Below are 27,929 nucleotides of genomic sequence, written 5' to 3' on the forward strand. Positions count from 1 at the left end.
ATTATTGTTTGACAGAGAAAAAGAAATACACTTGAATTCCAGGAAGTTCTAGAATAATTTATTTCATAAATATCAGTGAGGTTGGATCAGATGGAAAGTCAACTGAAATAATAATGTTAAAACAAATGGATGGATTCATTTCTATAAATGTAGTGAAATGGGAACTTATGTAAGGTAGGTGGTTGAGATGAAAGTGTGGTTTAGAAAGGCCTCTAATTAGGAAATAAGTTGAGAAGAAAGGAAAGTGTTTCATTCTTGTTTGCAGAACGGATGTAAATTATTGAGAGAGAAATGGAAGGAAGTAAAAATAAAACAGTTTTATGTAAATGGCAGGAAGGTGGTTGATGAGAGCAAACTGTTGCTTACGAGGATACCATGTAAAGAAACTAGTGATGATCTACATCAATAAACTTGTAGCAGTTTGTGGTCAACTTCAGTAGCCAGTCATCATTAAACTTTATCGAACTCTCCTCCAGCTTCTTATCTTTGGTAGTAAGGCCCCTGTAATGTTAATAAAAACCTGGTTTACTATTTAACATCTTTGAATATTGCAAAATAATAAATCTATTATATGTCTTTCTTTGGTGATTAATTGCCATTTGGAGCTTCATTATCTCCCTCCAAGACTAATTGTTCATTGGGATTGGCTTCTTTCTTCATTTTGTATTCCTGGGCCAATGTCTGAAAATGCTGTCAGAATAAAAGAAAAGATATTTTTTTCAGATTTCTTATGCAAAAGATGACAAAACTAGTTGATAATTAAAATTAATGAACCTATGTAAGGATATTTGAGAAGGATATTGATATTTAATAGAAAATAAAATAATTTGAGATGTACTTATAGTGGAAGATGTTTATAAGTCATTTAAGAACACAGAAAAATCCATTAGATTCACTTCAACATCTAAATTTAATTTGTGTCAAAATATTTTCATCGTTTTGAAACCACGACCTGTTCACTGACAAAACTTCAGGCTGCACGGAATTTTGTCAGTGAACAGGTCGTGGTTTCAAAACGATGAAAATATTTCGACACAAATTAAATTTAAATGTTGAAGTGAACCTAACGGTTTTTTGCATGTTCTTAGATGGCTTATAAACATCTTCCATGCTGCAGTTGTTAAAATAATCTGAATATCTAATATAGGTACAATGCTTCCAATGTGGGTGGATGAGAGTAGGATATCTCGCCAATGCAATGTACAGATGTAAACATCAGTAAGAAAACTAACAAAAATGGTACTAGTCAAAAGAAGTCCTTTATATTTGTAGTGCACTAAGTAACAGATACTCCCTTATCACTCAGGAACAGTTAACCAGTAAGTGACCCAGTGCTCACAAATTGTATCAAAAGAAATTTATAAAAAACAGTTCACTGAATAAATTTCTAGAAGGATAACAGGGAAAGTTGACCTTGGTACAATTAAAACTTGAAACATAGATAAGTGTGGAGCAGAAGAATATATATAGGGGAGGGTGAGATAAATAATAAATATGAAAGTTGTTAAAGCTGACAAAAGTGAAGTTAGAGATGTTAAAGTCTAATTATTGCTAAGATAAATGTAAATTAATGAGGAAGAAGAGGAGGCAGAGGCTTTTCTCTGAATATTTAATTTGATAAAAGAAAATGTGACAAGTGTTTTTTATTAGAACAGACAGCAGTTCACAATTATTACATTAATGAATTACAAAGATGACACTGATTAAAAAGAGAAAGTGTATTATCCTCATTGCCAATGACACCCTACTGCAATGTAGAAAGATGTACGCTAATGAAACCCTGTTAGATCTATCACAAACAAAACAACCACACAGTGCCATATTTGATAGAGTTTAAAGGTTTTAGGTCTTGAGTTGTTATTAATGATGCCAACTATTTAAAGCATCATGGCAATATAAATTAGATTTATTTTTCATAGTGTGTCACAAACTCTGAACTTTACTTATAGTTTAGGTGTGTTACAAGGTTACAGCATTACAAAGCAGCAAATAGAAGCTATTAAAATGTTGGATAGAATGCTTCATGATGTCCTGAATCTCTGTACTTGAGGTCAGACAACAAAAAATAAAGCAACCAATCCAAGGGGTGTAACTGTTGGAATGTTGAATATGGTACATTGTTGTGTCTGCTTTATCCCTTCACTTTCTGATAACAAATGCTTGCAGTGAAACAGGTACCAAAATGCATTCCTGAGCCACTGTCAGTCCTCCACAAAAACACCTTGCCCAGGCATGAACATACAGATGCAGAGAATTTGGTCAATAGTGACTGACAGACGTCTCTAGTGTATTATTTATCACTGCCAATGACAGCCTATTGCAATGTAGAAAAATAAAATCTATCTTGTACAATGTTAGATTTAATCACTAATATAAAACAACCACACAGTACCATAACATAATGCCAAAATATAAAGATAATGATGGAGTCACCAGAGACTTGGTTAACTTGCTAAAAATAGCAGCCTAATTTCCCTCAAATCACAATGCTTGAAAAGTTAAGGACACTAGTAAAATGATGATTGGAATGACTATTCAAAAGTCCCTTCAATCAGGGATGTCCTGGAACTAAACAACAAGGATCATCAGAGACTAAAGATTGATAGAAACAATGACTCACTTGAGAATTCTGGAATTCATTGTACAAAGTAAAGAGAACATGGAGAGCTTGGATCATATCATTGTTGTGGCTGGTCTGATACACTGGTATGTCTAATATACAACAAATAGCTCGAATATAGTCAGCCAAGCTGGTATCCATACTGGCACTCGGCAATGACACCTACAATACAATGGAAACAGGAGACAACAGGAATTGTTTTAGATATAAAAGAAAATAAATTAAACTTTCTGTTCACATTAATTACTTTTCTAGATTTAGTCTTAAATTTAAGTCTTTATGGAAGAAAATGTAGTAAATATCTTTACATATTGGACATTAATCATATTGTAGAATTTATGAATGAACAAAACTGGTTCTTTGAGGTAATATCACTACTATCTTTGGACAGAAATATCATCAGGTTCATTAGAATCTAATTACTATTTTAGAAAAAATAGGCTAGTAAGCAGGGAAGCAGACAAATTACTAATCTCTTCAGTGTAGCCAGTGCAAGGTATGGACACATAAGAGATGTAGTGGAATTGCAGGAAGATTAAGAAGAGAAAGTAGCACTTGTATGTGGCAGAGGTGCAAGGAAAAATGAGCATTAAGAATGTACAGGAAATAGATTCCTTCAGATACCCAGAAGGATCCTTAGAGGTAATAGATAATTTTTGTTACCTAGAAGACCAAATCAATGGTGGAGGAGGATGCTCCGAAAGTATTGTTATTAGAATAAGTACTGACTAGCCAAAGTTCAGAGAGCTATTACCTTTGTTGGTAACAAATGGCCTATCCCTCAGAGTGAAAGACAGATTATATGATGCCTCCATAGAAACAGCTATGCTACATGGTAGTGAAACCTAGTCTGAAAATGCAGAAGATATGTGAAGGCTTGAAAGAAATGAAGCCAGTGTGTTCCACTGGAAATGCAATGTCTGATGTCAGGCTGCACCAAAACATCACATAGTTTTAGGAAAAATCCAGGATCAATGCACTGCTCATGAAGACTAAGGCCTTGACACAAGAAACACATAAAATTAGAACATTAATATTGCCATTTACCACATGTATTTTAACCATGTCTTAGTCACATAGATATCTTAACTGTTCCTGGGTGATAAGGGAGTATCTGTTACTTAGTGCACTACAAATATAAAGGACTTCTTTTGACTAGTACCATTTTTGTTAGTTTTCTTACTGATGTTTACATCTGTACATTGCATTGGCAAGATATCCATGTGCACATGTTGCAGGCTTCACACATACTCCATCCACCAAATTCCGTTCACAAAGTATCAGTCAACCAACAATATGGTAGAAGACATTTGCCCCAGAAACCGTACAGTGGGATAGAACCTGAAACCACTTGGTTGTAAAACAAACTGCTTAACCATTCAGCCACACCTATGAGGTTATTTAATATTCAGATTATTTTAACAATTACAGCATGGAAGATAAGCCATCTAAGGTTTAAGATAATCTCATAAGATAAAGCTAACTGCAGAAAGTACCAGTGTAAAGTGGTAAATTTATTTTGTTTTTCTACTTCATTGTTTAACTAAAATAATCTTCCATTGTCCTCAGATCCTTAAGTTTTAAACATACAGCTTTATATTCACAAAAACAGGGCACCTGAAGATTGAGCTTACACAATGAAAACACTGCCTACACAAACAACATTGAATTACGGTTTCATTTCTCAAAACTATAAAAACATCATAAACTAAATTCTAAGAGTTCAAAGATTTAACCAGTTTATTACAATATTTCCATTAAAATACACTGTTAATTAATTTCGAAAATAATGAAGAATTTAGTAAAATAATTTTGTCACCATTAAGCAAGTGAAATTTTTCATGGAAGATTTTAATTCAAATCACTTTAAAACAGGAAGTTTGAATCATAGAACCAGGGATTGGTATCAAAAGGGTTAAAGTAAAATATATGAAGTTTTCTTCAAAACACATGACAGAAATAACTGCAAGTATGTCCACAGTTTGACATTTCTTAGAATATAAATGGTAGGGATGACCAAAAGATAACCTACTTCTTTAAGTAATTCTTCCAACTCGGATGGCCATTCCTGCATCAGGCTGTCTATTGGAGGCATATTCCTGGAATATATAAAAAAAAAACAATACAAATTAACAAATAATTTAAGGAGGTTCTGTTGAATTTGTCCATAGCCTTTTATTTTACAGGGTACAACATTCTATGGTTGGTATAAATAACTGCAACTTAAATATGTAACCTTGTGCAATAATAATAATAATAATAACAACAACAACAACAATAGTTATTATAATTATTATTATTACCTCTGCCTTAGCAAAGGCAGGAGTATTGTTTGCAGTTGTGTTTGTTTGTTTGTTTGTCTGTGGACAAGATATCTCAAGAACCGCTGGATGGATTCAGATAAAACTTTCAGAGATGTTTGGCCTTGTGACTGGCACGAACTGATTAGATTTTGAGATTGATCCAGTACCAGACAAGGATTCTGGATTATTTGTTATACTCACTTTACTTTACATGAAGTATTATGATCTTACATTGACTTTCAAGTCTTTCTTTGATTATCTCCATTGAAAACACACTCATGGTTTCCATGTAAGTTATGGCAGCGTTGCTGTATCCAAAATTTTATTTTCGTTTATTATTAATTTTATTCATATCTCTATTTTAGTAGAAACTGATGGATAAAGAAATCAAAGTACATAAACAAATGGCAGCAAAACCATTCAGAAATTAAATAACACTAACATATCCAGTAACAATAATAAATTTAATTTGTCCTTGACAATTTTTAGTTCTACCAATTTTGAATATATCGCTCCTGTTTAAAATCTCTTACCTCAATTGCATTTCTAGCTCTGCCTTAGCTTTACTTCCTGAACTCAGGTTTTTGTGTGCAACAATGTTGTTAAACCTCCAATAACAGCACTGTATGCAGGTCCTTTCATGCATAGATAAATTTTTTACTATAGACCTTAATGGTTGTAAAGACACTATATCAGTGAATAGACTAAAAAAGGCCTTCATAGAGAAAACTGTGCCTGTTCCCACTGCAAATGACACACACACACAGCATTATAAACAAACCCCGCATACCCACATTTACATTTCATGACTACCATTGGGATCAATCAGGTACCGGAGAAAGAATTCTGGATTATTTTTCAGGATTTTTTACTTAATTTTTGAGAGCAGTCAGGTTCATTTTCAGTATTCTCGTTTGTAATAGCAATCAAGTTTATTTCAGATATTCTCATTTTAAAAATCATCTCCAGCTAATCGTTGAAAGGAGATTGGCGTTGCCTTGGCAGAGGTTTGTGCTCTCTGAGTGCTCTTATTATTATTATAAATCAATTAATTAAATTGACATAACTCTTCATGAAGGTAAATACACAATAAAAAGATTGCACTTCTTATTGTGTAATTATTATTGTCATGATATTGTTATTATTATTATTATTATTATTACCATATGCTCTGCAGTATTTAGTTACATTCATTAAAATCCCTCCGAAGTCAATAAAGTACTGAGGTGTCACAAACCATCACAAGGCTTTCTGTGATGGAGAGAGTCTATTTTTATATGCCAAACTTGGCAGCTATCTAACACAAACTGGCAGGCAGAATGGGAGAATTTCCATTTCTGTGAGTTGAGGAGCTTCAGTATTGCTGAGAAAGGACCTAAACAAGGGGAGATTGCTTGATAATTTTCAGCCCATAATTCTGCTTAACACAGATTTTAAATTTTTTAGCCAGGAGTTAGCCAAGAGGTTGGTGCTTGTTGTCAATGATCTGGTTAATTAAGTACAAACATAACATGTGCTATCCCATGACAGAGAGGGTAGGTAAGGAACTTGGCAAATGGGTTGGGTCCTGCTCAATTTAGATCAATCAAAAGCTTTTGATGGGTGAACCACCAATACTTGGCAGTTGTTCTCATGACAGCTGGTTTCAATACTGGCTTTTACTGTTAGATATCTGTAATGAATAGCAACATCTGCTTGGTGATTAAGGTACATTGCCATTTATTGAAACACTTCAGTATGATGCACTCGGTCTGTCAAAGTTGTTCCCTTTGATCTCTTCTAAATGTGCTGACACTTGAGCCACTACTGCTGACACTAGAGATATTGAGGAGCAGCCCATGTGAACTGGGATGCAGAAGATTTATGATGGCAAATGCAGATGATGTAACCACTATTGTGTCAGGTACTAGGTATATTGAAGTGATTGGGACTGCTCTAATGAGCCATGAGACAGTGACAGGAGCAAAAATCAACCAAAGAAAGTCAGTGGACCTGAAACTCATCTCCTGGAGAAGCAGGTCCATATTGTCCAAAAGTATCATGGGATACTAGACTAGTTAACTGCTGAATGTCTGGTTTGGTCTAGATCTCCAAGTGGGGAAATGGGATGAGGTGATGAGCAAGGAGACCAATCTCACCTAGAAATGGGCCCAGAGAAAGCTATCCCTGAGAGGTTGGGCAGAAATGGTAAATGCTTACATCACCTCCATTACATTCTACTGCCTGAGCATTGATCCTTGCCTTAGTTCACATTTAACTAGACCAGAATGTTCGTTTTTTTCATTTTTTTTAATATGTAAGGGACATGTTCCACTAGTCAGGTGCTTTATTTGCTGACAATACCCTCTGAGTGGAGGACTGGGTATGCTGTGGCTGAAGATGTGCAGACATGCACTGGGGCTGCAACATCTTTAGCAATTCTTTGCTGGTGAATAGGTATGGTTGCCATATGTCAGACTGGTTTTTCAACAGCTCATATCTTTGACAGTCCTGGGTTAAGCAAAGATCAAGCTGGTGCTTAGCATCTGGAATGTCATCAAGCACTCCGCCCTCCACCAGTTAGGTAATGTAGATAGTATAAGTTCCACTTTGGCATTCTATAGAGAGTTAGTAGTGGGCAAGAGCAACAAGGTTCTTAGGGGAGGCTGATTGTTGACAAAAGTCAATTGGCTGATCTGTTTCAGATCATATTTGGACCATGGACATGGATAATTTCCTGAAATCTTTGGCCTGGCAGTGCTATGGGGTGGTGGTTAAGGTACAGCCCAGAAATGCTGTCAGCCAAGTTTGCCCAAGATGCACCCATGGTAGCACAAGCACTCATCCAATGCCCAAGCATTGTGGAGTTCTGTCAAATGGCTGCTATCAAGTGTAGGTAGGTTGGGTTATCAGCTGAATCTATTGTGAAAATTGTCCAACTGCCTTCTTTTGGCCACGAAGGACAGGCAATGTTTATTTGGTGGCCTTGATGAAAAAGCTTGTATGGTGATGACACAGAAAGGGCTGAAGACAGATACCCCTCCAAACTTTCTCTTTGGTCAAGCCTCACCTCACTACATTCCAAAAGGAAAATGAGGGTAAAAAAGAAAGTGCTGCCACCCAGCATATTTGTTGAAATATGGGCAAGAGTGGCAAGCATGGTTTGAATGAATAGGTCTACCCTGAGCATGCCTCTGTAGAGAGGAGGATAACAGGGAGAAGGCACTTGCCATAGTGGTCATGGTAATTGTGGTTGTGGTTTTGTGTGGTTTCCAGGAGCAGCCCTCAGAGGTCTCCTGCTTTTGGGGTATTATTGCTTGGAATTTATTGTTTCTTTGTTACTGTTATCCTTCTTTTTACATGTTCTTTTAAGTAACTACACATTGTATTGTCCTATACCATCCCCAGTGTTTTCTGAAACATAACTGGTTAACAAAGAAAATATCACTATTATTATTATTTAGGCAAAGTTAACCTCAAACCCTGCCAAGGTTAACTTCACCTTTCATTCCTCCAAGGTTTATAAATTAAAGTACCAGTCAAGTACAAGGACTGACAGTATCAACTAGTCTGCTCTTCACAAAATTGTTGACTTTGTACCTAAATCAGAGACCATTATTATTCTTATTATTACAGATTACAAAAAGTGTTTCAGATAATTGGATAAGGTATTGGGTTCCCAGAACATTATGCCTCAGTTGAGCAAGTTGTTGGAAAATAGTGATCAAATTTTGAGGATGTGTTAAAAGAGAAAAACTAGCATTCTATCATTAGGGAGATTTATCTCTCATATTTGATACAAGTACTGCTGAATACTGGCTTTGCAGAGAAATTTATCATTTATATAGGTGTGTGTGTGTATGTGTGTGCACGCTCACACAGTAGGAGTTTGTGGTATTCTGTCATCTTTTCCTCCACCCCAGCAATGTATTGACAAGACCACAAAATCAATGAATTCATTCTAAAAAGAGTCAACACAAGGCCACTTAGCAGAAACATCACGGAATGAAGATAAAAACTGACCAAGTCCAGCTACCAGAACAACATTATTCTAAAACAGCTTTCAAATGAACACCACCAGAGAGAAAAAGAAATAGAGGAAGACTGAAAAGTACATGGCACAAAACCATTGAGAACCAACCTAAGATAGACCAATATCAATGGCTGGATGTAGAGAAAATTGCCCACCAACAGAAATCGGTGGTGTCAACTTGTCACCTAATGTGCTTGAGAATATGGGAGAAACTAATACTGAGAGTTAATTCCAGAAGATTCTAAAATAAATCAACAACTTACTTGGTGTAATGTACATTGGGTGGTGGCTTTGATCGATGTAATTTATCAATATTCTGGATCCAGTTATCAATCTGCTTTGGGTCTTTTTCAGCTTGTTCTAGACTTTTCACAACCTGTAACAAAGAAAACATACAATTCTGCAAACAACATTTTGGAATTAAGTGATAAAAAGTCTCAGGGTATTTTGTGGACATTTACTAAATACTTATATTAGTATCAACTACTGTATTGGTAGGATGTGACCCAAGTGCTTGGCCCTCCACTGTGCTGAGAATGGAGGGCCAAGGAAAACAAGGGAAGTAATGGTAAGATTAGATCTCAGAAAGTTAATTCTCAAAGATTAGATAACACAAGAGTATCAGAAGTGGTGCTAGGCTGTTTAACTGATGCTAGCATGAACACAGATGCAATGATTAAAGGCTGAGAAGAAATATGGTATTTCTCATAATCTTCTATATATTCAGGATCATTAATTCTGGCAGAGCTAATCAGGTTTGACAAGAATCAATAGAGAAATCAGATGCAAACAAAATCTAATCCTGCATATTGTAGATAGCATGTCAAGGTTAGCATGGTTTGGGTCGAGCAAACACATATTGTAAAATATTTCTATGTTAGAGAAGTTTTGGGAATGAATAACAAAAATTGGAGAAAAGATATTTCCAATTTTTTCATGACTATTGTTTGTCACAGACACAAAGGAAGCAAATAGCAAATTGGAAGAATTATAAGACAAAATGTCTTTTAGCATTTAATTCCAAACCTTAATATTCTCATTTCAAATCCCACCAAAGCCCAACTTGCTTTTCAACATTCTAAAGTTGGAAATAGAATACTAACCAAATATGGTGGAGATGATGAGTGATTTAATGAGATGATGAGTGATTTAATGAGCTGATGAGGTGTCTCAAAGACTTCTTTAAATAATGAAGCAATATAAATCTGCAACTAACTTTTTAATTACTACTTGAGTTCTAGTGTAAACTCTCAACAGCCACAATACTTCTGTGAATGGCTGTGCCCTTCCCCATCCCTGTCTGTTTTGGAATGGTTTCTACAGATGGATGCCAACCACTTTACAGAGTGTACTGGATGCTTTTTATGTGGCATCAACACTAGTGCTATTAACATGGCACCAACACCTGTGGGATCATCAAGAAACTTGTGAAATGAAGACTTCTCAGCTAGGAAAGGGAGTGCAACCAGGGGAAGTGGATATGAACTAGGTGTGATGTTAGAGTATAATACAGGGATAGAGATAGGTGTCTTACAATAGAGGAGATACTTGGTTACCCTAATAGGAGAAGGAAGATGGGAGAACGTTAGAGGAGAGAGAGAGAGAGAGAGAGAGAGAGAAATAAAGAGTATTAGATAGTAGGATAGTGGTGGGTAGAGTATAAGTGGTACAGATGGGATAGAGGGGATATTCCATAAGAATGTGAGGGGAGATGTTTAAAGGCGGGGAAGAGGTGACTGTAGTAAGTGATGGAAGGAGAAACTGGAGTGACTAGAAAGGGCTGCAAGATAGATATGTGAGGGCATGGAGAATGTGCAGAGAGGGACATGAGGGAAAGGGAGGGGCCTGCAGTGGGTAGTGGGAGGGGGGATAATAGGAAGATGGGTCATGGGGGAGTTTTGACAGAGGACAGATTATGTATGCGAGTGGGACATGGCTATAAAAGACATGCCTGTATATATGGATGGCCATGATTTTACTTAGTTTAATGTCTTGTCAAGCACAGAAAATCACAAAAGTCTTGGTCCCTTGTCAGATGACAAGGAACTAATATAAGGTTACTGCAAGATTAAAGTTTCTAAAATTTATTAATTAATGTTTTAATAAACAATCACTAACGGATTCCCATTAAAACTTATATGTTAATCATACTGATTAATTTGTAAATGCTGCAAAGTCAAACATTCATGACACCAATAACCAAAGTAGAGTTCAAGCAGCAACAACAGAGGTAGTTACAATTCCAAGACAACTCTATCAAAGTATCAAAGTCTAAGAATACTTACCATCTGCTTAGCAGTTGTCTGTTTTGAAATGGTCCTCAATTGTAGATCAAGCACTGTTGGGTCGGACTGTGCAGCACAAGGCTCGTCTAAAACAGTCAGACCAACCATGTCAGGTTTCATGTCGGGTCTTGGTATCTAGAAATAAACAATGAATTGAGATAACTTTCAAGTTGAATTAAATAAACATTATGAGGTTTATAGAAGCAATATAAGTTAAGGTGAGAGAGAATTAATATAAATTAAGGCAGCCTGCATTTGTACATAAGGTGGAACCTTTTTGATATTGCTTATTTGGCTGTAACCAAATGTGAGATCACATACAGAACAGCTCACTGAAACCACAAGCCAGCTAAATTCGTTTTATTGTAAAAAATGTGATTTCTGCATCAGTGGCTTTACATTTTCTTCTTTCCCATTGTCATCTCAGAGATAAGTCCCATGTGAAGTTAAAGTCTTTTCCTATTGCTTCAAATGATAAAACAGTATTATCTAGGTTAACCGCGTTTCATATATATATATATATATATATATATATATATATATATATATATATATATATATATATCATCATCATCGTTTAACGTCCACGATCAGTTGTTGCTTTTTTTATGTGCCACTAGCACAGGAGCCAGTCAGGCGGACCTGGCATCAATCATGTTCGGATAGTGCTTTTTATGTGCCACTGGCACAGGAGCCAGGCAGGTGAACCTGGCATCAACCACATCTGGATGGTGCTTTTTACATGCCACCGGCACGGGAGCCAGTCAGGGGGGCACTGGCCACTGCTATGATATTGGTTTTACTTGATGCAACAAGTCTTCTCAAACATATATCATCCAACGTATCAGGGGTATACTTAACAGGGCCAGACGTGCATGGCTGTGATCTCACTTTAGTTGCCGGGTCTTCTCAATCACAGCATATCTCCAAAGGTCCCAGTCTCCTGCCATTGCCCCTGTGAGGCCCAATGTTCGAAAGTCATATTTCACCACCTCATGCCATGTCTTCCTGGGTCTACCTCTTCCACAGGTTCCTTCTTCAGTTAGGGAGTGAGACTTTCTCACACAGCTGTCTCCATTCATACCTAACACATGACCATACCAGTGCAGTTGCCTCTCTTGCACACCCTATTTGATGCTTCTCATGTCCAACTTTTCTCTGAGGGCATGTGTCATGTGTGCACACTGACATTACACATCCAACAGATCATATTAGCTCCATTTCTTTCAAGCCTATGCATGTCCTCAGCAGTCATGGCCCATGATTCACTGCCATGTAGCATGGCAGTTCACACACATGCATCATAAAGTCTACCTTTCACCCTGAGCGAGAGGCCCTTAGTTGCCAGCAGAGATAGGAGCTCCCTGAACTTTGCCCAGGTTATTCATACTCTAGTCGCTACACTCTCAGAGGAACTACCCCCACTACAGACTTGGTCACCTATGTAGCGAAAGCTATCAACTACTTCTAGTTTCTTCCTCTGACATGTGATGGAATCTGTTTTCTGTACATCTTCAGTGTTTATTGCCCCTGTGCATCTGCCACACACAAAAACTATTTTCCAAGTTAACTTTCCTTTGCTTTTGCTGCACCTTTTATCTGTCCATAGCTTACACTGGGTACATTGTATGGAGTTTCTATGCAAACCTTTTCTACAGATCGAGCAGGGCCATCTACCTGAAGTGGGTTGTGATTTGACAGCCTTCCTACTTACTAAGACTTTGGTTTTTGCTAGGTTAACCCTAAGGCCCTTTGACCTTGCTTCCACATCCTAAACTTCTGTTCTGGCAGTGACTCAGCTACTAGAGCAAAGTCATCAGCATATAGGAGCAACCTGTCTTGAATTCCTCTGTTATTACCTGGAGGACTATAATGAATAAGAGGGGGCTGAGGACTGATCCTTGGTGAACCCCTACTTCTACCAACCCTCACCTTACTGACAGCATCCCTGTATAGAGCTTGTACAGCTCTTACCGGCCACTTGTCTATCCCTAGTTTCCACATTGACCACCCAATACAGGATCGGGGGAACCCTGTCAAAAGCTTTCTCCAAATCAACAAAAGCCAAGTACAGAGGTTTATGTTGGTTAGGTACTTCTCCTGCAGTTGCCTTACCAGAAATATAGCATCAGTGGTGCTTCTGCCTGGCACAAAACCAAACTGCATCTCATCTAGGCTAACTCTCTCCTTAATTAGTTAGGCTATGATCCTCTCTGTAACTTTCATCACCTGATCCAATAATTTGATACTCCTGTAGTTATTTCTATTTAAAGCATCACATTTCCTCATGTAGCAGTTGATTGCTGCTACACCAGTCATTGGGTATGACTCCTTCATGAACTACCTGATTTACAATGCAGGTGACAAGACCATAACCCACACTGCCCGATATTTTAAGCATCCAAGCGGTGATTCCTGATGGGCCAGGCGCTTTCTCTGACTTCATATCTTTAATTGCTTTATCTACCTGGGTACTGTCGATTCAGATAGCTGGTCCCTCAATTGGGTTAACTTTTGGCAGACTCTCCTCTTCTCATTCATTCTCCACATTCAGAAACATTCTGAACATAAAGTTCAGAGAGCTATTACACTCTGTTGGTAATAAAAAGCTTCTTTCTCAGAGTGAAAGGCAGACTGTATGATGCTTGTATATGTAGCTATGCTACACAGTTGTGAGATGTAGACCCTGAATGCAGAAAACATGCAAAGACTAGAGAGGAATGAAACTATATGCTTTGATACATGTACAATATTAGTGTGCATGTACAACAAAGTGCAAATGAGTTGAGAGAAAAGTTAGGCATAAGAGAAATTAGATGTAGCATGTGAGGGAGAAAACCATGATGGTTTGGTCATGTGATACTTATGAATGAGGACAAGTATATAAAGAAGTGCCATTGGTGAAAGTGGATAGAAGCTGAGGAAGTGAGAGACCTAGGAAGACATGGGATGATCTCAAAATGTTGAGCTTCACAGAAGAGACAACGATGAACTGAGATGTCTGGTGATATGAGGTTCTTGAGAAGACCTGCCCACCTCAAGAAAACTGAGTTCTGTAAGTGCTGTGTATTATATGTTCTCTATCCACATGCTACATCAATTCACTCTTCCCCAGTGAACCAAACTACATCTCTTCATGCATTATGCTAATTACTCCCCCACCTGCAGCCCAATGACACTGTGTCATCTCTCACTCCTGTTCCCCCACTGTCGATTGTATCAGTGCTATCCTGTCACTCCCTTATAAACCCGTATTCACCACTCACTGTATCCCCCTTCTCCTCTCCTCTTTCCTTTTACACTCTCATGAACTCACCCTGTCCAATCCCTTCTTTTTCTTTTTCTCTGATTGGAGTATCCACATAACTCTTCTCCAGCAAGACACCTGTTTTTGTCCCTCTTTCATAGTTCAAGCTCTCATCACCAGGCATAAAGCCACATCCCTCAATACTACATCCCCTCAGTTGAAGGGTTTTGAAAATTACTTTGTGGCCTCACTGGAGTTGGTACCACATTAAAAGCACTGGTGTTAGGAAGGACAACCAGCCATAGAAACCATGCCAAAGCTGACAGTAATGCTTAGTGCAGTCCTCTGGCTTACCAGCATCTGTCAAACCGTCTAACCCATGCCACCATGGAAAATGGATGTTAAATGATGACAGCAACAAGATTGATTGTCTCAGAAATTAGTTCAACATTAAAAATACATTTATTATCTAATCACTCAGGTAGCTCCTCTCTCAGCAGTTTCACTCACCTTAATGAATGCATCAGTGTCCCCTACTGATGGAATGAAGTCAGGAATAAAAGGTTTCAGTTTGTGTTCCAATTCAATCACTTGATAAGAATATCTACGACAAGAAAAATTATATTTGCTCATCTTTGATCACTACAGACACACAAAAGGATCATTAATTAAATGAAAGTAATCAAATGACTGATTAACTAATTATAGAAAACAGTGAATGCCCGTGTCTTGTTATATTTTTTTACATGATAAACAGGTGTACAAAGACTAATCATATAATTTATCAGTAAGATAAAACTTCTCTCAAAAGAAGGCTTATTCTATATTGACCAGACAGTTTTTGATGTAGCAGCACATGTCCACCAAAGTCATTCTAGGCAAGATTCACACACAGTCACATCATCATTGTTGTTTTAATATCCACACTTACATGTCTGCATGGGTCAGACAAAATTCTTGTGGCAGATTTTTCTGACCTGAAATCCTTCATGTTGCAAAGATACTTCCCCATGGCCAAATGTGTTTCTACAAAAACTAGATATGAAGAATCCCCATTTGCATGACAATGTCACTCATTTTACAACTATCCTGAGATGTTAAGACAAGGAAACACACACACACACACACACATATATAAATATATACAGGCTTCTTTGTGTTTCCATCTACTAAATCCTCTCACAAGGCATTGGTTAGCTTGATCAGGCTATTGAAGAAGACATTTGTCCAAGGTGCTGTGCAATGGGACTGAACCCAAAACCACATGGTCAAGAAACAAACTTCTTAACCACACAACCATACCTAAAACAAATCGCTATCAATTGATTAATACGATTATTGATCAGTAGAACTTTCTTTAGTACATATAGCCAGACATTTCAATGAAGTGTACAGTAGATTACACCAACTTCAGTATAGGACTGGTGTTTTCTTTTATCAACCCCAGAATGATAAAAGTCAATGTCAGCCCAATGGAACTCAGAACATAAAAGACCACAACAAAAAGATCACAAGGTAGCAAACTCCAAAGCCACTTCTATATTAACAAGATTTCTTTCTGCATTCTTTAGAAAAGAAATAAAAACATAGCAAAAATAATGCATAATTCTTGATTCTTACCTTGAGATATATTCAAATAAATCTTTAATATCCGAGCTCACCTGGAGATTATCATAATCAGCTGGATCATATGCTCTGTTGAAGAAACAATACATTGGATTTTATAAAAGGAAGTCAATAACCAGTCCTTAACAAAATATGAGAGATGGCTTAGATAAAGTTGGTTAACAGCTACAGCAATAAGTTATAGCTACCAAAATATTGCCATAAGTTACAGCAATGAAACTAATATGGCCAAGTTTCTGTTATTAGAATTGAAACTAACTGAACTGAGAGAATGATGGTGAAATCAATAACCACTAATAGCATGAATGTTGTTGTAATTGTTATTCTCTTTTAGCATAAGACCTGCCCTAATCAAGTAGGCTTATGATTAAAGACATTCCATCTTTGACCATGCAGACATTTTTTAAGACATATTCTATTTACCATGGGACCATATTGTTCAATGTGTTGTTCGTTAATAACATAGGGTGTGATTTAAGGAGATTTTTCTGCTATTTTTAGCAAGTAAAATGGACACAGAGAAGTCTCTGCTGATGGCTGATCCCTATGTGATGTAACCAATATGAGTGTTGACTATATTGTTATGAAGAGGTCATGGAGAAAGGATTGTAAAATATTGGAGTGAATCAGCAGGAAGGTGGGGTGGGTGGGGTAGTGGTGAATCAAGTGAACCATAACTGAAGACTCACCTAAAAACAGGTCACTATTATTTGAAGTAATGAACAATGCAATTATTGGTCATTGAATAAATTCTTTCTTCAGTCTTTGATTGATATTAAGGCAACATTAACTTAAAATATTTTCAGACCACAATATGTGGCAGAATTTTAACACACAAACCTTCAGATGATTGGCCAATGCTGGTTCTTTTTTAGTCAATTACCTGATAGCTAAATCTACTTAAAAGTATAGGATCCAGCCAACAGCCAAAGGATTTCTGTTGAGAATCTAACAGCTTCAGAATACATGAATCTACTTACCCTTTTGGTGTAATAGATGATAATGTTGTACAGACCTAATGACACTAACTCCTGTCAGAGGGGAACTTTTACAATGTTGCTTGTAAATTTTTACAGGGGTTCTGCTTTTAGATTATTGATAAATTTATATAATTTTGCCTTAAACTCTTCAAGTATGCTGCTGTTGAATGGCAAGAAGCTAGAAATACTTGGTCCTGGCACAAATTTTGCATCCTATTACTCAGAATTCGTCTGGTTGAATTGTTGTGTCCTGAGGAAACTAAGTGACATCAAACACTAAGAAAGACTTACCCTTCAATATGTACTTCTTCATCGTCATCGTCATCATCACTCAGATCAGAACCATCATCATCATCATCAGATAAATTACTGCTTCTGCCTAAAGATTTACCAAGAAGCTTCTGTTCAACAAATCCGAGATAAATAAATGAATGAATAATTAAATAGATAATTGATTAATGGATTGAATAAATAACTGAACCGCTCAATATCAATTGTTGCTCCACTAAAAACATCAGCAAGTTTGAAATGGAAGTAATAAAAAAAAAAAAACACTGACCTTGGCATCATCAGTCGAGGTGGCCAGTAAGTGGGGACTCCCAGACTGGTCAATGCCAGGGTTTGGAATCCGACCTGAAAGATAGGGAACAGGAAACATCTGGAACTTCAAGAAAAATAATTAAGTTGCCACATTCAATGTTTTCAAATATTGATTTATAACTTTGACACAACACCACAAATATATAGAGGGAGTGTATCAATAAATTGGACTTGACCCTAGTACAACATGGGTACTTATTTTATCAACCTCAACAAGGTGAAAGTTAAAGTGAACCTCAATGTGATTTGAACTCAGAACCTAAACCAAGTATAGGCAACCTTTTTTGAAAAGTGGACCACATGAGACATGACTCATCATCAGGTAGGCCACACTACTACAAAAAAAAAAATCAAGGTAATTTTTCAGTGAAGATGCCATTCAGAAAGTCCTGCAGGCCACAGGTTGTCCATGACTGACCTAAAGAGATGTAACTAAATACTGGAAGATTTTTGTCTCTGCCAATTCACAATAACTGAAATATGGTAAATTAAGGCTCCTGCCTCACCTTCCCCCAAATATTGAACAAGGCAATACCTGCATGGAGTTGAATCCAAGACTTATGAGATAGTAGTCCAATACTTTATGCAGTCACCCATGTACAGTGTGTGTGTGTGTGTGTGTGTGGTGTATGACCCATCATTATCATTTACATATATTCAGTTTGAGTGTAAATGATAATGATGGAAAACACATCACCAACACACTCACACAAACCAAAACACATACACACACACACACACCCATAAATCAACAAGCTAGTCAAATTAAAGTTAAGTGTCATTGCATCATAACAGGTATGTCATATCTTTAAAAAGCATAAACAGCTGACTTACCAAGAGGATTATGTGATCTTGGTGTTGGAGTATAGGTACTAGGAACATCATCAGCATCAGGAACCTCCAGAGATTCATCATACGGCTGGTTCTGATGAAGCTGGGCCTGAAAAGCATGGGAAAAGTGCTCTTAATGTAATATTTAGTATATTTCTTCTAGCACTTTCTCTATCTCATCTTTATTTATTTATTGGTGTGAAGAAAGGGAAAATGCATAGACCTTCTGTGACTGATGACAGATTGAGTAGTTAAGACTATAGCTGTATTTTATATATATATATATATATATATATACACACACACACACACTCACACTAGCATGTCATTGCAGGGCAATTATCACAATAGAATTCCTTTATTTCAGTTATTTCTATTCCTTGTCAAACCATGTTTTCCCCAATGGAAAATCCTGTTGATCAGGACAAATTTCTGCATTATTTGGTATTTATAAGGTTTCAATAAACGAAGTTTTTTTGCTTTTCCATTTGGTGCATAGATGTAAAGATCTTTCTTACTTCCTACTATGTAAAGTTGAGCATGGGTGAAGCAGGGCTCTTCAAGGTATTAACCAGAAACCAAAAATGTTTTGCCCTTGCGATTTGTTGACAGCTGAGACAAAACTAAGACTCACTGGAAATTGAAGTTGTTTGAACTGAAATGGGCCATCACTTCCTGAATCTGTGCGATGCAAGATGCTTTTGTGCTTATCATCTAATCAATGGATCCAATGTTCACGTATCTCCTGAGACCATACAACAGAAGCCTATGTTTGCATAATATCAAGTCTATTCCTTCTCTATTCAAGTGTCTCCTAAGCTCACTGCTGATGCTTTGTGAGAGTCTTTCAACTCTGTCACCCTAATGAAATTCATATGCACATGCATACAGACACACTGACATACATACATATACAAACATACACACACTCAGTGTGAGAGATATACATATACAGAGAAAGAGTGAGAGAGAGTGTGGTAAATATAGAGAGAGGTGGAAGTTTACAATGACAAAAATGTAAAAGATAGAGGGAGAGACAAGTACGGAGATAGACAGAAGTATATAGACAGACACACTCATCTCCTGTGACTAATTTGCATTTCATGTCATATCAAGAGAGAGAGAGAGAGAGAGAGAGAGAGAGAGAGAGAGAGAGAGAGAGAGAGTGGGAAAGCATGCATGAGACATACATATACAGAGAGAGAGTGTGGTAAATATATATAAAGAAAGGAAAAATGTAAAAGACAGAGAGAGACCAATAGAGAGAGGTAGATAGATAGTTATAAGATGCAACACACACATATATATATATATATATATATACAAATGTACACATACTCAGATAAGTATGAGTTTAAGATGGCAGCTTCTAAAAAATTCAATGTTGACAATATGGTTGTTGAGTTATTTCTCATAGCAAATTATATTTTTTGATTATTAGTAACCAAAAACTTTCCATGCTAGCATGGGTTGGACGATTTGACTGAGGACTAGTGAAACCAGATGGCTACACCAGGCTCAAATCTGATTTGGCAGAGTTTCTATGGCTGGATGCCCTTCCTAACGCCAACCACTCCAAGAGTGTAGTGGGTGCTTTTACGTGTCACCCGCACGAAGGCCAGTCAGGCGGTACTGGCAACGGCCACGCTCAAAATGGTGTATTTTATGTATCACCTGCACAGGAGCCAGTCTCGAAAGAGACACAGTAAGCAGAGGGAGGGGGGGTTAGGCCGATGCACGAGGAAGAATAGTTTGAGATATTTTGGGGAATTTCTGTCGCGTAGACACAGTAAATATTGAATGGTAGAAATAGAAATAGAATTTGGAAATCAGGGGTTTTCGGCCAGCTAAGTCCAAGACAGAATTATAGAAATAGGTGACTATGTAGGAAATAAAAACTGAAAAACTTGAATAAATGATTGGGTTTGACGGCATCGTTAAGGACAACTGAAAATGAATTTGAGCACTAAATGAGATATTACGAATCGGGGCAAAATACATAGGAAAGTACATGCTTAGGCAAGGAACTCAGGACTTATCTCGACATAGTTCTGTGGTCGTATTGATTCGTCAAAGTTTCTATGAATAAAATCAAATCTGTTTTTCTCTAGGATGCACCAGGGAATTTTTGGTGACATACACACAAACACTTTTCATTTATATAGTACCTATACATAGTAACTGTAAAGGATATAGCTATTATATAGTTTCTAAATAAAGCACTATTTGACAGATTTTGGTGTGATTTGCTAGAATCTTTCAGTTTCTGTAATATATAGAGTATGTCTTAAAAGAGGTTGGATCATCACAGGTGGAACAACTTTGATCCTATGTTTACTTGATCAGAGCAGGCCTTAGGTTAAACAACAACAGCACCATTATCATTAATGTTCTCAGAAGTTATTGATTTCACTACCATTCTCTCGGTTCAGTAAGCCTCAGTACCATCAACATAAACTTAGCCTTTTCAGTTTCATTGTTGCAGCTGACAACAATATTTTGGCAGCTATAAGTTGATATTACTCTTGCTGAAAAGCAATATTTTGGTAGATGTAAGTTACCTTCTTTCTCCCACCCCAACCACTTCCATTTCTTTCTCCCGCCCCAACCACTTATCTTCCCTTGCATGCTGCCTCTACCAATAACCTCTTGCCTGTGCTTTCTTTCCTCTGTGCTATTCTCCACCATCAGCACCTCACTTATTGCCTTCACGTCATAATCTATTGCAACCCATGCCCCTGAGTCACTCTTATATATCTCTTCATCACTTGCATCTGTTAGTTCTATCCACCTGCCCACTCATCCAGTCCAAACCTCTATATCACCTCATCTATTCTCATCATCCCCACTGTCCCTTGACAGCATGTCCCAGCACATCACTACCACCATCTCTTCTGCACTTTCAATCTTACTCTGACTCACCCACTCTCTTCGTCTTACTCCCTAACTCATTCTCCTTTCCTTTCTTTTCCAACTGCTGTCTCCATGTATTTCCTCTACAGCTTGACACCTATCTCTATTCCTCAATACTTTTAATCTCTTATCAACTACGTGTAGACCCAGAATGGTGCTCCCAGCCATACTGCCAAGAAGGTACAGAATTTCTACAAATCCAACTTTGCTACTTTCTGGCCCACTTCCAGCCCAGATCTCAATCCTCTGGACTATGCCGTGTGGGGCATTTTGGACATGCCATCTACAAAACCTCCCACCCCAACATCAATTCTCTGAAGGCTGCAATGCCTATGAGGATGCTCAATGACTACATGGTGAAGAGTTGACCAGGGTTCCGGGACTGTGTGGAGGCTGTCATTGCAAACAATGGAAGCCACATAGAATAAAGTATTCGCTTTGTATTTATATGTGAATGTTATTAACCTATTTTTGAATTACTAGACTTGTTGATGTGCAATGAGAAAGTTTCGAATGTTACAAAAGTTTTGCTTCCCCACCCTGTATGTCCTAATGTATACTGGTTTCAAATTTTGGTGCAAGGCCAGCAATTTCGGGGTGGGTGTAAGTCGATTACATCGACTACAGTGATCAACTGGTACTTGTTTTATCGATTCCGAAAGAATGAAAAGCAAAGTAGGCCTCTGCGGAATTTCATCTTAGAACGTAAAGATGGACGAAATGCCGCTAGGTATTATGTCTGGAGTGTTAATGATTCTGCCAGCTCGCCGCATTGTCCTGGTGTATATTAGGGGGGTAACGCATAATACAAAAGTTACAATACAAGGCATAACTACAGAGTTGTACCCCCCCCCCCCGACTTTGGAAGCTCATAACTTTCAGAAAAATCAATATTTTTTAATGAAATTTTCTATGCATATATTATTTATTATGTAGATTCCGAATATACAAAAATTTTCGGTGAAAGTGTTTTGGAATGGGGGTGGGGGACAATTTTCGGAAATTCCAACAGAGTCCAATTAAATTCCTCTTAACTTCCAGGAAAATGAATATTTTTTCGTGAAATTTTCTACAAATATACCTTGATGTATGTACATTTCGAGCATGTAGGAATTTTGAAGGAAACAACTGCAGGTTATTTTTGAGAAGTGTTCCCCACTCGGTGGTGTTTCGGAGCAAGTTGTCCATATTTGTTTCATTTTTCTCTATTATGTGCGTATGTGCATCCGTAGATTTCTAATGTAGTAATAGGCAGTGAACAGAAGCCGTCATAAGAAAACTTACGTTAAAAATAACATGCACACGATTTTTTTCTGCTCAATAGAAGTAAATTCCAAAGTAAACGTTTCTAGTAGAGAAGTAGAAGAGAACAGAAGCAGCGTATTACTACATTAGAAATCTACGGATGCACATACGCACATAATAGAGAAAAATGAAACAATTATGGACAACTTGCTCCGAAACACCACCGAGTGGGGAACACTTCTCAAAAATAACCTGCAGTTGTTTCCTTCAAAATTCCTACATGCTCGAAATGTACATACATCAAGGTATAGTTGTAGAAAATTTCACGAAAAAATATTCATTTTCCTGGAAGTTAAGAAGAATTTAAGTGGACTCCGTTGGAATTTCCGAAAATTGTCCCCCACCCCTATTCCAAAACACTTTCACCGAAAATTTTTGTATATTTGGAATCTACATAATAAATAATATATGCATAGAAAATTTCATTAAAAAATATTAATTTTTCTGAAAGTTATGAGCTTCCAAAGTCGGGGGGTGGGGTTACAACTCTAGTTATGCCACAATACAATTGTTTTCATATACATGGAAAGGGTTTTTTGTGGGGGGGGGGGGGGGTACAAAAGGAAGTCTTGCCAATTATACAAAATGTATAAGTCAAAACATGTGTCGTACTAAATAAAATCTTTTATTCCATTTATTTTATTAATACTATGTATGTATAACGTAGATTTAATATTGCCCTATATTTTCTGAAGATAGCAACAACTTTGTTGACATTAGATACATATGCTTCGGAGTTAACTACAAGAAAAGTTAAGTATAAAATAAAACAGGATAATTTCGAGTTGAAATAAATAACGAAGGTATTGTACGATGTAGAGAAGTTGCAATTGTTTGTAAATTATAATAATATATTATAAGGACTATTTACCTTAGTAGCAGCCGAAGTATCAAGTTTGGGAGGAAGCGCCATATTGGTTATGTCTTATAAGGGAGTTAACTCTAATTAACTTTCTGTATCTTTTCTCCCTCTCTTTCTCTCTTACTCTTATCCAATAGATATGTATATGTATTAACTCCTACCATTGGTTAATTAATGAGTTCAAACGTGCACACTATCCTCCTATAAGTACAGTTTAACGACGGTTCATTGCTTATATTATACTGTGCTTTTCCGTCTGACGCTGACGCTCAGAAATTCTTCACCCTGCATGTTTTCCTGCTACCATCAACTTATACATTCACTTACATCACTCATCAATGGGTCTCGTCCTCAACAAATTTGGTGATTGTCGGATTTGCTAATTTCAAAAGCAACAACAAGGCGATGTTTAACAAGCAAATCTGGAAACACTGCCCGCCCATCGTTTACTTTTGTCTCTTGATTCTTGAACTGATGACTTCTTGTCAGACAAGACTTTTGCAAGATGTGCAATTGGAACCCTTTCTGACCCATGTGAAACTGGGGATTACCACAAGATTTGGTTTTGTTCCCTACACTTTTTCTTCTAAGCAAGCACCTCCCTAACCTTCTCTACCACTCCTATGAACAAAGACTGACAGTCCAATCATGCCCATCACTAGATTTTTGGTGTCTGGGGCTGCCTCAGAATATTCTGGGTGGGCACTAATTTGTATTGCAGGAAGATTTTTGTAAACCGAGGGTGCACCATTGAATAGTGAGTAAGTAGTGCCATCAAGTGTGTTCCCATTAGTAACAGGCATGAATCCAATGGAGTTAATGTTATCTCCTTCAACAGCAAAAAAAAACCCCAAAAAACTATCACTATACATAACAAGAAAATATTGCCCCTCCCTTCTAAACGGCATGTAACTGATGGTGGTCTGCAATCAATGAGACTTATTTAAAACAAACAACAGAAAAAGTACTTCAAAATTGCAGTGGCAAGTGGAGTATTCCATGTTTCCAACAGAATCATTCTTATGTTGATAAAAACAACAGGAGTGAAATAAAAGGAAGACAGGAGGAATATTTGCGATGGGAAAATTAGTTGCGAAATAGGAAACTGATGGAGTAAATCAGGATGAGACATTGTTTTGGAAGTTGTAGATCTACATTTTGTTTTTAAAGAAATAGATGCTTAGTAGGGATTTGGTTTAACATTCAGTAATTTTTTAAGGGATTAGCTGAAATCTTTTGATAACATGGGTTTGCAAAAATGGGACTTTTTGAGAAAATTGTTTTGATAATTGAATGTTACTTTATATATTTTTGTGGTGCTGACTGGAAATATCAAAAATGCTCTTTGGTTTTACCTAAGGTTTTCTATCAATTTAATGATAAAATATATCATAATTTGTAGGTAAATCCACATTGATAGGACAAAATGAAAGTAATAAAGATGAATTTGATACCTTATTTAGCAAAATATAAAGGCACAAATGCAATTGAAAGGTGAGAAAATAGATTTTTACAATGGTTTGTTCATTTTTTAGATTCAGCACCTCAAAATCCTTACATCTCCAAGATTTTCCAGAAAGAAATCCAAATGGGCATGTAGGAAATGAACTTTAACCCTTTTGTTACCATATTTCTGTTGAGATGCCTTGTGTTTCTTTCAATCAATTTTAAATATAACAAAGAATTTAGTAAAATAACTTAGTTATCATTAAGCTAATGTTAGGAACATATATTGTGATTAAGGTTTAGAGGAAGATTTTAATTCAGAACTTTTGAAAACAACACATTTGTATTATAGAGCCAGAGGTGGTTTCAGGCGGGTTGGTATCAAAGAGGTTAATACTTATTTTACATCCTAAGGCTTTGAACTTTTCCCAGCATTCTTCCTACTATGTCTTTGTAGTTTGGATCCTTGTGATTACCTAAGAAGTTCTTCACATCTTTAAAACTAATCCTTGCATCTTTTTCAGAATCACTAAGAGAGTTTTCAAAATGGTCATCTTTGATGAGATTCTTTATATTTGGTCCTACAAATATATCCTCTTCAACCATAGCACCTGGTAAAGCAGGAAAGTTGCTAAGTACTTGAAGTCCTCTCCATCTTGAGGCAAATATTTTATGAATTGCTTCATGAGACCCAGTTTTATATGTAGAGGAGGCAAAATAACCCTTTTTGGATCAACCATACTTTCTTGAAGGATATTCTTTGTTCCTGGCATAAGCATATACCTACTTGGCTATTCTTTTTTCAACCAATGGGGGTACCTGGCTCTACTACCCCATTCACACAAGAAACAAGGAAATTTTGTGTAGCCTAGCTGTTGTCCATGCAACACACAAATTATTTTCAAGTCATTGCAAATCATCCAGTTGTGATCCTTATATTTAATCTTGATTCAGGGAGACACTAAATTTTCATGTTTCCTTCATGATCACCAAGTGCTTAACAGGAACAGAGGCATATTTATTATCATTATGTAGTAGAACAGCTTTAAAACACTTCTTTGAAGAGTCAATAAAGAGTTTCCATTCATCAGAGCTGTAACTTGTCAAACTTTCCTATTAGTCCTGATGGATCTGTGTGCTAAGAAGCTTGCTTCCTAGCCACATGGTTCTAGGTTCGCTCCCACTACATGGCACCTTGAGCAAGTGTCTTCTACTATAGCTTTGGAGCAACCAAAATCTTGTGAGTGGATTTGGTAGATGGAAGCTGAAAGAAGCCCATCATGTGTGTGTGTCTCACCACCACCACTTGACAACCAGTGTTGGTTTGTTTACGTCCCTGTAACTTAGTGGTTTGGCAAAAGAGACCAATAGAATAAGTAAGGCTTAAAAAAAATTAAGTACTGGGGGTCGATTCATCGAACTAAAAATTCTTCAAGGTGATGCCCCAGCATGGTTCCAGTCTAATGACTGAAACAAGTAGAAAATAAGGATAATAAACCAAATTATTTTCTTGCGCAAGTAAGGAACAAATTCTTTTTTTCATGGTTATGATGCCAATAGAATGATGCATGAGGAGCTAAAAGATTCTTGGATTTAAGACTGGAGCCTTTGAATTGTGTCCCTTCACTTTACATTAGCAAAAGTAACAGTCATCACATTACTGTGATTTTCTAGGCTCTCTCCACATCATTAGAACCCCAAAACAAAAAAAAACTTCTTTGTACATTTTGTTCATTGTCTTAGGTCTTCAGCACAAATTTAGCAGGCCTTGTGAGGAGCTCACTTATCTTTGTCTCCTGTTTCACACAGAAGTAGCCCTGGAAGATTTTTTTGACAAATTCCATGTTTCATTGATGTTTTTTTGTCATAGACTTTCCACAAATATAACAAAAGTTATCTGGGCTTGCTGCACATCTTCTAAAAGGCATCCTTGCTTAAATGATGTGGAAGCCTCTAAGGAAAAGAGAGGAGGACATTTTTAACAGCAGATATTTGATTTACCATCTCAATGCATAACATAATATCATTAAAGCATTGTATTGTAACATATAATACAATAAGATCATGGTTGTAGCAAATACATATTGAACAAAGGTATGAGGAAATAACTGAAATAAAAAATGTGTTTTAACCTAAGGAATGTGATCTTGTAAAGCATAGCCTTCTCTCCTCAGTTTGCAGTTGACTGAAGCTACAGTGATTCACACAGTTCTCTATGTAGCTGAAGCAGTCTAAACATTGCCAGTTGCTTATTTTTTAAAAATTATGTCTATTAGTTATACTATTATAGTTTATTTAAATCTGACAATTAATAGTAATAATAAAAGACAATAGTTAAATTCGGGCATAGTGGTAAAATGCAATGATCGATCTTGTGAAGAAATCGTGCATGATAGGAGGATGTCTTTGTAATTTTTGAAATCATAAAGTACAAATTGATCATTTTCACCCAATGAATGTGAAATAATTTTTTGATTGCAGACCTGTGTAAGTAGGGAGGGAAAGATTTACAAATATTCAATAAAAATTAGGTTAATTCATTCTGGTGATATTCTCATTGAAAACAAGCAATGATTGTTCAGGGTTGTGGTTGTATTGAAAGGCTGTAAATTAGGTGTGAAAAGAATGATGTAATACTTTTATGTGAAGAATGGGTCTCAGGTGTCTTTGAGGGAAAAAAAAAAAAAAAAGAATTGTGTGAGATGTTGTTTCAATGAATTTCCAGAAACTTTAAAATCCTAATTCTTTGGTTACAGTTAGTGGTGGTGCTAGATAATTAGATAACTTTGCCAAAACTAACAATGATAGAAAGTTTTCCAATGAATTTATCCACCCAATAAAGTTGGAAGAGATGAAGAAAATCATGGGTGGTTTTGAGTATAACCAATATTTAGTCCTT

General features: G+C 36.8%; 1 protein-coding gene across 1 annotated transcript; it reads right to left on the minus strand.

The window, feature by feature from the left end:
* Nucleotides 1–36: 36 nt before the first annotated feature.
* LOC106882416 (intraflagellar transport protein 46 homolog) lies at nt 37–27,929 on the minus strand. The gene is made up of 11 exons (XM_014933091.3): nt 23,594–27,929; nt 18,508–18,613; nt 17,633–17,706; nt 17,365–17,474; nt 16,088–16,162; nt 14,978–15,071; nt 11,221–11,355; nt 9,199–9,311; nt 4,653–4,719; nt 2,621–2,782; nt 37–690 (listed from the first exon to the last, which is right to left on the minus strand). The coding sequence occupies exons 1-11, from the start codon at nt 23,633–23,635 to the stop codon at nt 589–591; spliced, it is 1,080 nt and encodes a 359-aa protein (XP_014788577.1). The 5' UTR covers nt 23,636–27,929; the 3' UTR covers nt 37–588.

The sequence above is a fragment of the Octopus bimaculoides genome, chromosome 10, assembly GCF_046866305.1.
Source record: "Octopus bimaculoides isolate indiv1 chromosome 10, ASM4686630v1, whole genome shotgun sequence".
NCBI classification, from domain to species: Eukaryota; Metazoa; Mollusca; class Cephalopoda; order Octopoda; family Octopodidae; genus Octopus; species Octopus bimaculoides.